Below are 13,228 nucleotides of genomic sequence, written 5' to 3'. Positions count from 1 at the left end.
GGCATGTGGGATGCCACCTCAGCATGGCCTGATGAGCAGTGCCATGTCCACGCCCAGCATTTGAACCGGGGAAACCCTGGGCCGCCGAAGCTGAGTGCGAGAACTTAACCACTCAGCCACGGGGCCGGCCCCTAGAACGTCTTTAAAGGAGCATGTACCAGTGATCTAGACCTTGAATCAATGAAAAGTGGAAAAATTGCCAACTTTGTAACATAAGTGACTGGGCTGATGTATTTAGTTTTAGCCTGTGAGTGTGAAAGGAGAAGTGTGTGGACTTTCTCGGCAATTCATAGCTGACTTACAGTATCTGGTACTGTGAGTTAGAGGGAGCATACTGAAAAGTTTCAGGAACACGTTTTAATCAGTAACCAACAGTCTGATAGCCAAGTGAGGGGGAGAGAGCGATCAAAATCCTTCCCAGTCATAACTGAAAAAGTGTTTCACGACTTTGGGGTCATTCTAGGGGCATCTTCACAACTCTAAGCAGTAATAGGTGTTCATGAGGTAAATCTAAGCTCCCACGTGCAGTGGACTGTTAGGTGAAGCATAGGATTTGTAACTTACTTCAGGAAGATTTCTGTTCGTATTATGATGAGTGAAAGAGTTAGCTTTGTTTCTCCTGAAAACTTTTATCCTTTCGTTTGTCTTTGTGCATATGCTGAAAACAAAGTCATTTGTGAACATTCTAGGAAGGAAGGATGTATATTATATATTATTCTTTGAAGAGATTTTTAAGTCCATAATGTGGGCTTTAGTATGAATTGTCTGTCTGACCTTTGTTTCTACATCTGTAAAATGAGAAGTTGAGACTAAATGAGCAGTCCTTAGACTTGGTAGATGATCAAGTATCTGAAAGTTATGATGCTTTTTATGTAAGGTCTTAAAAGATTGATACATTAAATATGCTTATGTGAACTTGCAGTGATACTACTACCAAACTCATGTTGTCAGACTAAGCGTGGTTAATGATTCCTAATTTTTCATTAATGTATTTCAGTCATTCAGTGTTAATTGGATGAGTACCATGTGGTACACATTGTAGCTCCTGGGGAAATGGCAATGAACCAAAAGTCCCTGCTTTCATGAAATTTACCTTTTTTTTTCTTTTTTTAACTTTTTGTTTTTTAGCTTTTTTTTTTTTAATTGAGATTATGATAGATTACAACCTTGTGAGATTTCAGTTGTACATTATTGTTAGTCATGTTGTGGGTACACCACTTCACCCTTTGTGCCCTCCCCCCACCCCCCCCTTTTCTCTGGTAACCACCGATCAGTTCTCCTTGTCTATATGTTAACTTCCACCTGTAAGTGGAGTCATATAGAGTTCGTCTTTCTCTGTCTGGCTTATTTCGCTTAACATAATACTGTCAAGGTCCATCCATGTTGATGCAAATGGAACAATTTTGTCCTCTTTTATGGCTGAGTAGTCATCACTAATCATCAGGGAAATGCAAATCAAAACTACACTAAGATATCACCTTACACCCGTTAGATTGGCAAAAATAGCCAAAACCAGGAGTGACAAATGTTGGAGAGGTTGTGGAGAAAAAGGAACCCTCATACATTGTTGGTGGGAATGCAAACTAGTGCAGCCACTATGGAAAACAGTATGGAGATTTCTCAAAAAGTTAAAAATAGAAATACCCTGTGACCCAGCCGTCCCACTGCTGGGTATCTATCCTAAGAACCTGAAATCAGCAATCCCAAGAGTCCCATGCACCCCTGTGTTCATCGCAGCATTATTTATAATAGCCAAGACATGGAACCAACCTAAATGCCCAGAAACTGATGATTGGATAAAGAAGATATGCTATATATACACAATGCAAATTTACTTTTTAATGAAGAGAAATGGACAAATAGTATGTCAGATGGTATGTAGTGTGAAGGAAAAATAGGGTAAGGTACTAGAAAGTGATGAAAGGAGAAGAGCAGAAAGGGATGTTACTTCATAAAGGATATTCAAGAAAGGCCTCGCTGATAAGGTGACTTGTGAACTAGGACCTGAATAAAATGAGGCACTGAGCCATGGGGATATTTGGGAGGAAAGTGTTATAGGCAAAAAGCAGGTGTAAAAGCCCTGAGTCAGGAGCTTGATGGCCAGTGTCCCTGGAGCAGAATGAAGGAAGGGGAAGTGGTAGGAGAGAGTAGGAGGTAGGAGGTCAGAGGGCGGAAAGAGATGTGGTGCTGGTGATGTGGTGGAGATGTAAGACCTTGTACTCCTGGGGCTGGCCCGGTGGTGCACTGGTTAAGTGCGCACATTCCGCTTTGGCAGCCCGGGGTTTGCTGGTTTGAATCCTGGGTGTGGACGTGACACTGCTTGGCAAGCCATGCTGTGGTAGGTGTCCCACATATAAAGTAGAGGAAGATAGGCATGGATGTTAGCTCAGGGCCAGTCTTCCTCAGCAAAAAGAGGAGGATTGGCAGCACTTTTGCTCAGGGCTAATCTTCCTCACACAAAAAAAAAAACCTTATACTCCTGGGCTAGGAATTTGGATCTTATTCTGATGTGTTGAGATGCTATTAGAAGATTTCAAGCAGAGAAATTCATACATACAGATTTGTATGCCGTCATCACAATCCAGTTTTAGAACAGAAAGATGCCTTGTGCCTGTTTGTTTCCTGTTTCCATCCCAGCCCGAGGCAGCCGCTAATCTGCCTTCTGTCTTTATAGATTTGCCTTTTTTGGACATTTCTTATAAATGGAATCATGCAGTATACATCTAGCTTATTTCACTTAGCATAATGTGTTTCAGGTTCATCCATGTCATTGCGTGTGTCAGTGGTTCATTCCTTTTATTGCTGAGTAGTTAGTGTTCCATTGTATGGATATATGTCATATTTTGGTTATCATTAACCACTTGATGAATGTTTGGATTATTTCCACTTGTTGGCTATTATGAATAAGGCTGCTATGAACCTTTGCATACAAGTCTTTGTGTGAACATATGTCCTCACTTCTCTTGGGTAGATACCAAGGAGTAGAATTGCTGGATTGTATGGTAATGTATGTTTAACTTTTTAAGAAACTGTCAGACTTTTCGGTAGTGGCTATTCCATTTTATAGGCCAATATAATACTGATCTGAAAATCAAACAAGTTAAGTTATAGTTTCATGTATAGTGATGCAAAAACCCTAAAAAATATATTAGGAAACCAAATATAGCAATGCTTAAAATAGGTAATAAATCATATTGAAGTTAGTATCCTTTGGATGCAAGACTGGAAAAATTAGAAAAATCAGGTAATATAATCCACCCTATAATCAGAATAGACGGAAAAAATGAACCATTGTCTCAAATAATGTAAGAAAGGCATTTGGTAAAATTTCACTCATGGTTTAAGAATTCAGTACACTAAGACTAGTGGGGAACCTTTGTTATCGAATAAAGAGTATTTGTTTAAAAAGGCCTAGAGCAAACATTATACTCAAGGTGAAATTTTGAAACTATTAACATAAAGAAACAAGGTAAAATAGTTAACACTCATTCGGCATTTTTCTGCAAGTCTAGCACAGTAAGCAAGAAAAGGGTATATAATGTTTGCAAAGGAAGAAACAAGTGTTATTTACAGATAATGTGACTGTCTTTGTGGAAGACTCAAAATAATCTACAGATAAATGATTAGAATTGATAAGAACATAGTAGGACCTACAACTAGGATATACAACTGTGTACTGGGGGGCTTCGGGAAGAAGAAGGAAAAAAAGATTGGCAACAGATGTTAGCTTAGGTGCCAGTCTCTAAAAAAACAAAAGAAAATAATAAAGTTTCTGAGCACAGAGTCAGTAAACAAAAATCATTTACATTTTTTTCCCCATAAGTTAGAAAATGTACTTTAAAAAGATATAATTTACAAAAGCATGAAAAAATAACCCTGACACAATATGTGTAAGATATATCTGGGGAAAATTATGAAATTTTACTGGAAAACTTTAAAGAGGACTTAAGTTGATTCTGAAATTAGTGTCAAGATTAGATGGTGAAGAGTAACTCTCCTGAAGAGGAGGAACCAGGATAGGGTGTGAGGGAAACTGCTGCTTGAAAATCTAGTTCATTTTCATTTTATGATTTAGTTTTCTTGGGTCTGCTAAGTTAGTTACCACTTAATCAAAATGTTGTTGCTACCATCTCCTGTCTGACTTTGTCTTTGTTGGTTTGTGCAGTCTTTTAAAACAATCCCTGTACTGTTGCATTTTACAGGTTTTTTCTGGGTAGGAGATGTAAATGCCTGTGGTAAATAATCTTTAACTGAAAGTGCTGGCAAGTATTTTAAAGCCTTCATTCTGGCTGCACTGTGGAGAATAGATTTCAATTTGGGCAGGAGTAAAGGCAGGGGAGACCTGTTGGGAGACAGTTGAAATAATCCAGATGAGAGATGGTTGAGGCTTGGATAGGGAACCCAGGATTTCCAAGTGCCTTGGATAGGACTGCCCCTTTCACAGATTTCACATCATCTTTTTAAATTTATTTTTATTTTTAAAAAATTTTTTATTTTTCTCCCCAAAACCCCCCGGTACATAGTTGTATATTTTTAGTTGTGGCTCCTTCTAGTTGTGGCATGTGGGACGCTGTTTCAGCATGGCTTGATGAGCCGTGCCATCTCCACATCCAGGATTTGACCAGCGAAACCCTGGACCACTGAAATGGAGGGCACGAACATAACCACTCGGCCATGGGGCCGGCCCCTCACATTGTCTTTGATTGGAGTGAAAATCTGGTCCTAGAATTGTATATTCCCGGCAAGGCCATCACCCTTCCCAATTTCCAACCACTCACCACTATCTACCTTGAATCACACATAGGTGTTTTTTTCTTGTTTATACGAGTCACCATGCTAGGACTCCCTGATTCCTCCAGGGCTCTGTAGACACTGAGGCAGTTGTCTCCTAAATCCCACCCCTTCAACAGTGTGTCCACCCACATTGTTCTGTTTCTTTCTGTACCTCTTATCATTTGACACATAATATATTTATCTCACCAACCTCATTAGAATATAAACTCCATGAAGACACGTTTTAGTCTCTTTTTATTGCATATTTCAAGCACCTAGAACAATGCCTGGCACATAATGGTTGCTCAGTAAAAATGTGTTGAACAAATGAAGGAAAACAGTGATACCCATGGAGAATGGTTGCATCCTAGATAAGAGTTTGAGGATTGAGACTACTGAATATTTGATGGATTGAAGGTGAGAGAGTAATCATGGATGGCTCCTAGATTTTTGGCCTAAACCTATGAATGACTAGAGTTACCATTTCTTCAGAGGGGGACACTATGAGAGGAGCAAATTATGGGGTAAAATCAATTGTAATATTCTAAGGTAACACATTTAAAAGTCACTGAATAGATATTCTCAAAAGTTCCTTCTACTTGGTCTTAACATTGTATGATTTTTGGAGACTACACTCACCATATTTATTTGTAATGTTTTCTTAGGTCATGCGCATTGTGGATAATGTCCGTCCTGACCGACAGACAGTTATGTTTTCAGCTACTTTCCCCAGAGCAATGGAGGCTTTGGCTCGCAGAATCCTGAGTAAACCCATTGAAGTGCAGGTGGGAGGCAGGAGTGTGGTTTGCTCGGATGTGGAGCAACAAGTGGTGGGTACAATCTTTAGAAAACTCCCAATTCCCTGGATGTTAGGCAGTGTGTGATCCTTTTGGAATCATTGTTTGTGGTGTAGGTTAAATAGTATACAACTACAGCCTTTAATATTGTAGCAGATACAATTGAATATGCTATTCTGTGGAACTGGCCGTTTAAAATGCTCTTTTTAGTTTTTCCCACCAGAATTGGTGGGCTGGTAGATAGAAATGTCACCTAACTGTCTTATTGTTTGGTAAATAGTATGTGAGGTTAGGAGGCAGAGAGAACGGATGATCATTTGCCCACATTTGCAAGCCTATATAGCAAGATGTTGTCATTTATCCAGTTGCCACAAATAAAGGGAGTATTTTTCTTCAAGGGATATGTTGGCATTTTTACCCCATTAACTTGATGCAATTTGGTGTTTTCAGATTGTGATTGAAGAAGAAAAGAAATTCTTGAAGTTACTTGAGCTTCTAGGCCATTACCAAGAATCGGGATCGGTCATTATATTTGTGGATAAGCAGGAGCATGCTGATGGTCTTCTGAAAGATTTAATGAGAGCATCTTATCCTTGCATGTCTCTTCATGGAGGTAATGTTTAATGAAATATCTGTTAAGTACTTAACTTGGCCAAGCGTTGTTACGTGTTCTGAATGATAATATTTGCTTTATCCTCTTAGAACTAAATTTTGTATCATCTATCTCAGTTTTTATTCACAACAGCTCTGTGGAGGTAAGTATTATTATTATTCTATCTTAGAGGTAAAGAAAATAAGACAACAATACATTGGTTTGACCAAATTCCAGAGCCATTAATCAGCTAAGGAAGACTTAAACTAAAAGTTTTGTGATTCATGTTATATTCTTTTCATTGTCCCATGCTACCTGGAGGTTTTCGTGATTCACATTAGAACTTTAATTGAAATTTTAAAGTAACATTTTAATTTCTGTCTAACGTCGCCATTGTTATGTATATGTGGGACTTAGAACACTAAAGATGTGGAACAAGAGACAGCTTGAATTACGCTTTAACAAAGTATTCTGGTAACCTATGGCTTTGTAACGAACCACCCCAAAATTTAATGGCAACCGTCATTTATTTTGTTTATGCATTTGCAGTTTGAGTAGAGTTCAGCACATCATCTAGTCTCTGTTTCATGCTATGTCTACTGGGATGGCTCACTTGGGGCTGAGGATGCACTGCCAATTTGTCGTACTTACATGGCTTGCAAGTAGATACTGGCTCTAAACTGAGAGCTCAGTCAGGCTGTTGGCTAGGGGTCCTGGCTCTTCTTCTTGTGGGCTTCTCTCTGAGGCTGCTTGGCTAGAAGATAAGAACCAAAAGCTGCCAGGCCAGTTAAGGATGATACTGGAAATTGGCAGAACTTTCGTTTCCACCATGTTCTTTTTTTTTTTTTTTTAAGATTTTTAATCTTTTTTCTTTTTCTACCCAAAGGCCCCCAGTACATAGTTGTGTATTTTTAGTTGTGGGTCCTTCCAGTTGTGGCATGTGGGATGCCACCTCAGCATGGCTTGACAAGTGGTGCCATGTCTGCACCCAGGATTCCAACCGGCGAAACCCTGGGCCGCCAAGGCGGAGCGCGCGAACTTAACCAGGCCATGGTGCTGGCCCCTCCACCATATTCTGTAGGTGAAAATAATCATGAGATTGGCCCAGATTCAAGGGGATGGAGGCATAGACTCTCCCTCTTGATGGGAGAGTGTCATTCCATATGCAGAAGATCATGTGGGATAGGATAAACTTTTGCTGTCATTTTTGGAAAATATAATCTACCACACCAGGCTTCCTGTGGGATGCAATTAAAAGGGCTTTGAGGATATGTATTTGGTTAAGTTTTCATGTTTGAAAATGACTCATTATGTTTTCCTTTCTTTTTATTGTGATAAAATATACATTGCATAAAATTTACCATTTTATTCATTTTTAAGTGTATAAATTAGTGGCTTAGTAAGAATATTCACAATGCTGTGTAACCATTGCTATTATCTTTCCAGAAATTTTTCATCATCTCAAACAGAAACTCTGTACCTATTAATCAGTAACTTCATTCCCTCTTCCCCCCAGACCCTGGTAACCTGTATTCTGTTTTCTCTATCTGTGAATTTGCCTGTTCTTTGATAGTTCACATAAGTAGAATCATACAGTGTTTGTCTTTTTGTGCCTGGTTTATTTCACTTAGCATGTCTTCAGGGTTTATCAATGTTGTATCAGAATTTCCTTCCTTTTTAAGGGTAAATAATATTCCATTGTATGTATATGTTGCATTTCCTTTATTCGTTCACCTGTTTATGGACACTTGGGTTGTTTCTTCCTTTTGACTAGTGTGAGTAATGCTGCTTTGAACATTGAGGTACAAGTATCTGCTTGAGTTCCTGTTTCATTTCTTTTGGGTATATACCTAGGAATGGAATTGCTGGGTCATATGATAAGTGTATTTTAACTTTTTTGAGCAACCACCAAACTATTTTTTATAGCAGCTGCACCATTTTGCATTCTAACCAGCAATGTCCTAGGGTTCCAGTTTATCCACAGCCTGGCCAGCATTTGTTTTTTTCTCTTTTTTTGATGATAGCTATTCTAGTGGGTGTGAAGTGGTATGTCATTATGGTTTTGATTTGCATTTCCTTAATGGCTAATGAAGTTGAGAATCTTTTTACGTGCTTATTGGGCATTTGTATATCTTCTTTGGAGAAATGTCTGTTCAAGGCCTTTGCTGATTTTTTTTTTTTCTTTTTAATTTTTGAGTTTTTCCTTTTTCTCCCCAAAGCCCCCTGGTACATAGTTGTATATTCTTCGTTGTGGGTCCTTCTAGTTGTGGCATGTGGGACGCCGCCTCAGCGTGGTTTGATGAGCAGTGCCATGTCTGCGCCCAGGATTCGAACCAACGAAACACGGGACCGCCTGCAGTGGAGCGCGCGAACTTAACCACTCGGCCATGGGGCCAGCCCCAGCCTTTGCTCATTTTTAATCAGCCTATTTTGTTTTTTCATTGCTGAGTTGTAGGATTTCTTTATATATTCTAGATGGTACTCTTATCAGATCTGTGTATGTTTTTCTTGTTCTGTGGGTTGTCTTTTCACTCTCTGGGTAGTGTTCTTTGCTGCACAAAAGTTTTTGATTTTGAAGTCCAGTTTATTTATTTTCTTGCGTGTTCTATTGGTGTTTATATCCAAGAAATCATTGCCATATCCAAGGTTATGAAAATTTTTCCCTATTTTCTTCTAACAGTTTAGAAGTTTTAGCTCTTAAGTTTAGGTCTTTGATTTATTTTGAGTTAATTTTTGTATATGGTGTAAGATATGAGTCCAACTCCCTTTTTTTTGCACATGGATATTGGTTGCCCAACACCATTTGTTGAAAAGACTGTCCTTTCCCACTGAATGATTTTTGGCACCCTTGTCAAGATCAGTTGACCGTTTATGTGAGAGTTCATTTCTGGGCTCTCTACTTGATTCCATTGGTCTATGTTTCTCTTATGCCAAAGTCATTTCATTTTAATTTTGATCTTTTTGTATTTACTGTTTTTTTTAAATAGACTTTATTTTAATTTAATTTAATTTAATTTTTTTCCTTTTGAGGAAGATTAGCCCTGAGCCAACATCTGCTGCCAATCCTCCTCTTTTTGCTGAGGAAGACTGGCCCTGAGCTAACATCCATGCCCATCTTCCTCTACTTCATATGTGGAACGCCTGCCATAGCATGGCTTGATAAGTGGTGCATAGGTCTGCACCTGGGATCTAAACTGGTCAACCCCAGGCTGCTGAAGCAGAGTGCGTGAACTTAACCTCTGTGCCACTGAGCCAGTCTCAAAATAGAATTTATTTTTTAGAGTAGTTTTAGGTTCACAGCGAAATTGAGCAGAAGTTACGGAGTTCCTGTATACTCCCTGCTCCCACCAACGCATAGCCTCCCCCCACTATCAACATCCCACACCACAGTGGTACATTTGTTACAATCAGGGAACCTACTATGGCACAAAATGTCACCCTAAGTCCGTAGTTTACATTAGGGTTCACTGTTGGTGTTATACGTTCTTTGGGTTTGGACAAATGTATAATGACATGTGTCCACCACTATAGTATCATACAGAATATTTTCACTGCCCTAAGAATCCACTGTGCTTTTCCTATTCATCCCTCCCTTCCGCCAACCACTGGCAACCACTGGTCTTTTTACTATCTCCATATTTTTGACCTTTCCAGAATTTCCACATTTACTTTAATCATTAGGATAGATAGTCAGTACTGACTTACACAGAGTGTTTTTTTTTTTTGCCATATTAGTGTCACCATCCTGAAAATGTTTTGGTTGCTGTTAGCTGCAAAGCTTCTAGTCCCGAACTTTAGTTATTCCCCCCATTTGAAACACTGGGCTCAGCTTTCTCTCCCTTGGTGATTTCTTCTCTGCCCTATATTTGTCTTTCTGTACTTTTGAAATATTTTCATTAAAACAGGTCTGTCCATGTGGATCTTGTGTCTCAAAGTAAATGCTTCTATTCAGTGCACATATAAAAATGTATGCATTAGCTTAGACATTTTTATCAGGTCACTTTGTTGTAGAACAGACAGTTTTGAATCTCTGAAGGAAAACCAGAGAGAAGTTTTGTTTTGATCATAAGTCTTGTCTTTAAGCTCTCTTAATGTGTAAGTAAATAAAGGCCTATTTGCTATATATGTATTAAATGAGAAATTATTTAGGGCTTTTTAAGAATTAAAAGGTGTTGGGGCCGGCCCGGTGGTGCAGTGGTTAAGTTCGCATGTTCCGCTTTGGTGGCCCTGGGGTTTGCCGGTTTGCATCCTGGGTGCGGACATGGCACTGCTTGGCACGGCATGCTGTGGAAGGCGTCCCACATATAAACTAGAGGAAGATGGGCACGGATGTTAGCTCAGGGCCAGTCTTCCTCAAAATAAAAGGTGTAACCGTGAAATTCCTAATGTGCACGTGTAAGTAATATGCTTTTATACATAATAAACAGTGTAATGGCATTAGTAGTGAAAAGTGTGGGTGTCACCATGTCTGAAATACATACAATTTTGTACCCTTTTAGAAGACAGAAATACAAACTACAAAACATTGGGTCCATTCTTCCTGCTAGGGTTATTACAACCACAAGATGCTACTAACTCTGAATTGTGACCAAATGAGAGAAAGTACTGAACGTGTTCATTTGTAAGGATGGAGATGGTACTATTTCTGCTCTTTTAAGATCGATCTCTGTAAAGGGCAGTCAGGCTAGTTTGTACAACTTATCACTAAATGAGTTCATAGCTGTTTATTCCTGCTTACTCTTCTGAATAGGGAGAAAGAAGCTCAGAGACTCTCAGTGTTGCCACTTCAGAGCTGCCTGTTGTTCCTCGGGTCTGGTCAGGGAGGGGGGAAGGCAGGAGGTAAGAGAGTGGCTTGTGTTCTACCCCCTCCTGCCCTTCTTAACTTGATATAATTTTCTCAGTATAGCAATCAGAACATTACATGATCGCTTGACTTTTTTGTTAGAGATTTGTTGGAGCACAGAAGGCCAGGTAATTATCGTTTATGAACAAAATGTTTGAAGAGCATGTTGTTCTTAAAACTCTGTTTTCATCTTATCACATACCTGCATTTCCTTAAAGTGGGTTAAAAAATGAAAAAAAATTCTGAAATATTTTTCATTAAACCGTGGCTGCAGTTTCTATTTTGTCAGTCATCTGTTTCTTCGTGTTTGCACTCACAGCAAATAATTTAAAAATTTCTTTAACACACACTTGCGTTTAATATGGTAAATAATGTTGAAATTAGGAAAGCAGTACAGCAGTTTCTGCTTCTGGGTAATTATGGTATATGAGAGCAAAGACCTGTTTTTTAATAGGGCAAAATGCTTTATTGAGGCCTGTTTTTTTGTTTTTAAAGATTTTATTTTTTTCATTTCTCTCCCCAAAGCCCCCCAGTACATAGTTGTATATTCTACGTTGTGGGTCCTTCTAGTTGTGGCATGTGGGATACTGCCTCAACATGGCTTGACGAGCGGTACCATATCTGCACCCAGGATTTGAACCAACGAAACACTGGGCCACCTGCAGCAGAGCACGCCAACTCAACCACTCGGCCGCGGGGCCAGTCCCATATTGAGGCCTTTTATATGTACTATTAATTGGTTACTTTTTTCTTGTTTTTCTGCAAGTAAGAGAAAATATGAACTCGGCTGCCTTAAATCATGAGAAATTTTTATTATCTTACAAAACATGAAATCCCATGGCAAAGTAACTCCAGGATTCCTTCATTCAGTGATGCAGCATCGCCACCATATTGTAGTTTCTGTACCCCCACCCTGAGTGTTTTGGTTCTTAAGCTAGCTTTCTTCACAGCAGCAGAAAGTCTTCTGCAGTTTGAGTGTCACTTCCAAAAAGACCAACTTCTGGAGGAAGAAGGAGTGTTTTCCATACGTCTGCGTGTCCTTTTCCCCCCCTATTTTTATTACCAAAATTTTCAAACACAGAAAATCTGAGAAAATTGTATAGTGAACACTGTTGAATAGCCAATACTAGATTCTACAATTATCTTTTTGTTATATTTCTCTATCTCATCTTTATTCATCTGTCTGTTCTTCTACTCATCAGTTTTTCTTAATTTTTTGATACATTTCAAAATAGCATCAGTACATTTCAGTTCATTATGTGTATTATTAACACTAGTTCAAAAATTCTTTTTCTTTTTAAAGATTGGCACCTGAGCTAACAACTGTTGCCAGTTTTCTTTTTTTTTTTTTACTCTTCTCCCCAAAGCTCCCTAGTACATAGTTGTATATTCTAGTTGTGAATGCCTCTGGTTGTGCTGTGTCACGCTGCCTTAGCATGGCCTGATGAGCGGTGCCATGTCACTACCCAGGATCCAAACTGGCGAAACCCTGGGCTGCCGAAGTGGAGCACACAAACTTAACCATTTGTGGCCAGCCCCCCCCAAATTTTTTTCATAAAAAAATTGTAGGTAGGGGCTGGCTGGGTGGCACAGCGGTTAAGTGTGCACGTTCCGCTTTGGCGGCCTGGGGTTCGGATCCCGGCTGCGGACATGGCACCGCTTGGCAAGCCATGCTGTGGCAGGCATCCCACATATAAAAAAGCAGAGGAAGATGGGCATGGATGTTAGCTCAGGGCCAGTCTTCCCCAGCAAACAGGGGGATTGGCGACAGATGTTAGCTCAAGGCTAATCTTCCTCAAAAAGAAAACAATTGCAGGTACAGTATAGTGAAATGTACAGGTCCTTTTTTTAAAATTTATTTATTTATTTTATTTTTATTTTTTCCTTTTTCTCCCCAAAGCCCCCTGGTACATAGTTGTATATTCTTTGTTGTGGGTCCTTCTAGTTGTGGCATGTGGGATGCCACCTCAGTGTGGTTTGATGAGCAGTGCCGTGTCCGCGCCCAGGATTCGAACTGACGAAACACTGGGCCGCCTGCAGCGGAGCACGCCAACTTGACCACTCGGCCACGGGGCCAGCCCCTGTACAGGTCTTAAGTACATCATTTGATGAGTTTCGACAAATGCATGTAAGCTGTGAAACCCAAACTTGTATTAAGATATAACCTCAAAAATTTCCCTCAGTTAATCCCTGCCCCTACTCAGAGGCAACCGGTTTTTAAAT

At 39.6% G+C, this 13,228-nt stretch overlaps 1 protein-coding gene across 2 annotated transcripts in view; it reads left to right on the top strand.

Moving 5' to 3' along the window:
• DDX46 (DEAD-box helicase 46) overlaps positions 1 to 13,228 on the top strand; it is a 60,249-nt gene that overhangs the window by 25,612 nt on the left and 21,409 nt on the right. For both annotated transcript variants that reach the window (XM_070570965.1, XM_008510209.2), the window contains exons 14-15: positions 5,439 to 5,603; positions 6,021 to 6,183. In XM_070570965.1, coding sequence (XP_070427066.1) covers positions 5,439 to 5,603; positions 6,021 to 6,183 — 328 coding nt within the window. The remainder of the gene's footprint in view (positions 1 to 5,438; positions 5,604 to 6,020; positions 6,184 to 13,228) is intronic.

The sequence above is a fragment of the Equus przewalskii genome, chromosome 13 (genome assembly GCF_037783145.1).
Source record: "Equus przewalskii isolate Varuska chromosome 13, EquPr2, whole genome shotgun sequence".
Taxonomy (NCBI): domain Eukaryota; kingdom Metazoa; phylum Chordata; class Mammalia; order Perissodactyla; family Equidae; genus Equus; species Equus przewalskii.
This window is presented reverse-complemented; position numbering and strand designations above follow the sequence as displayed.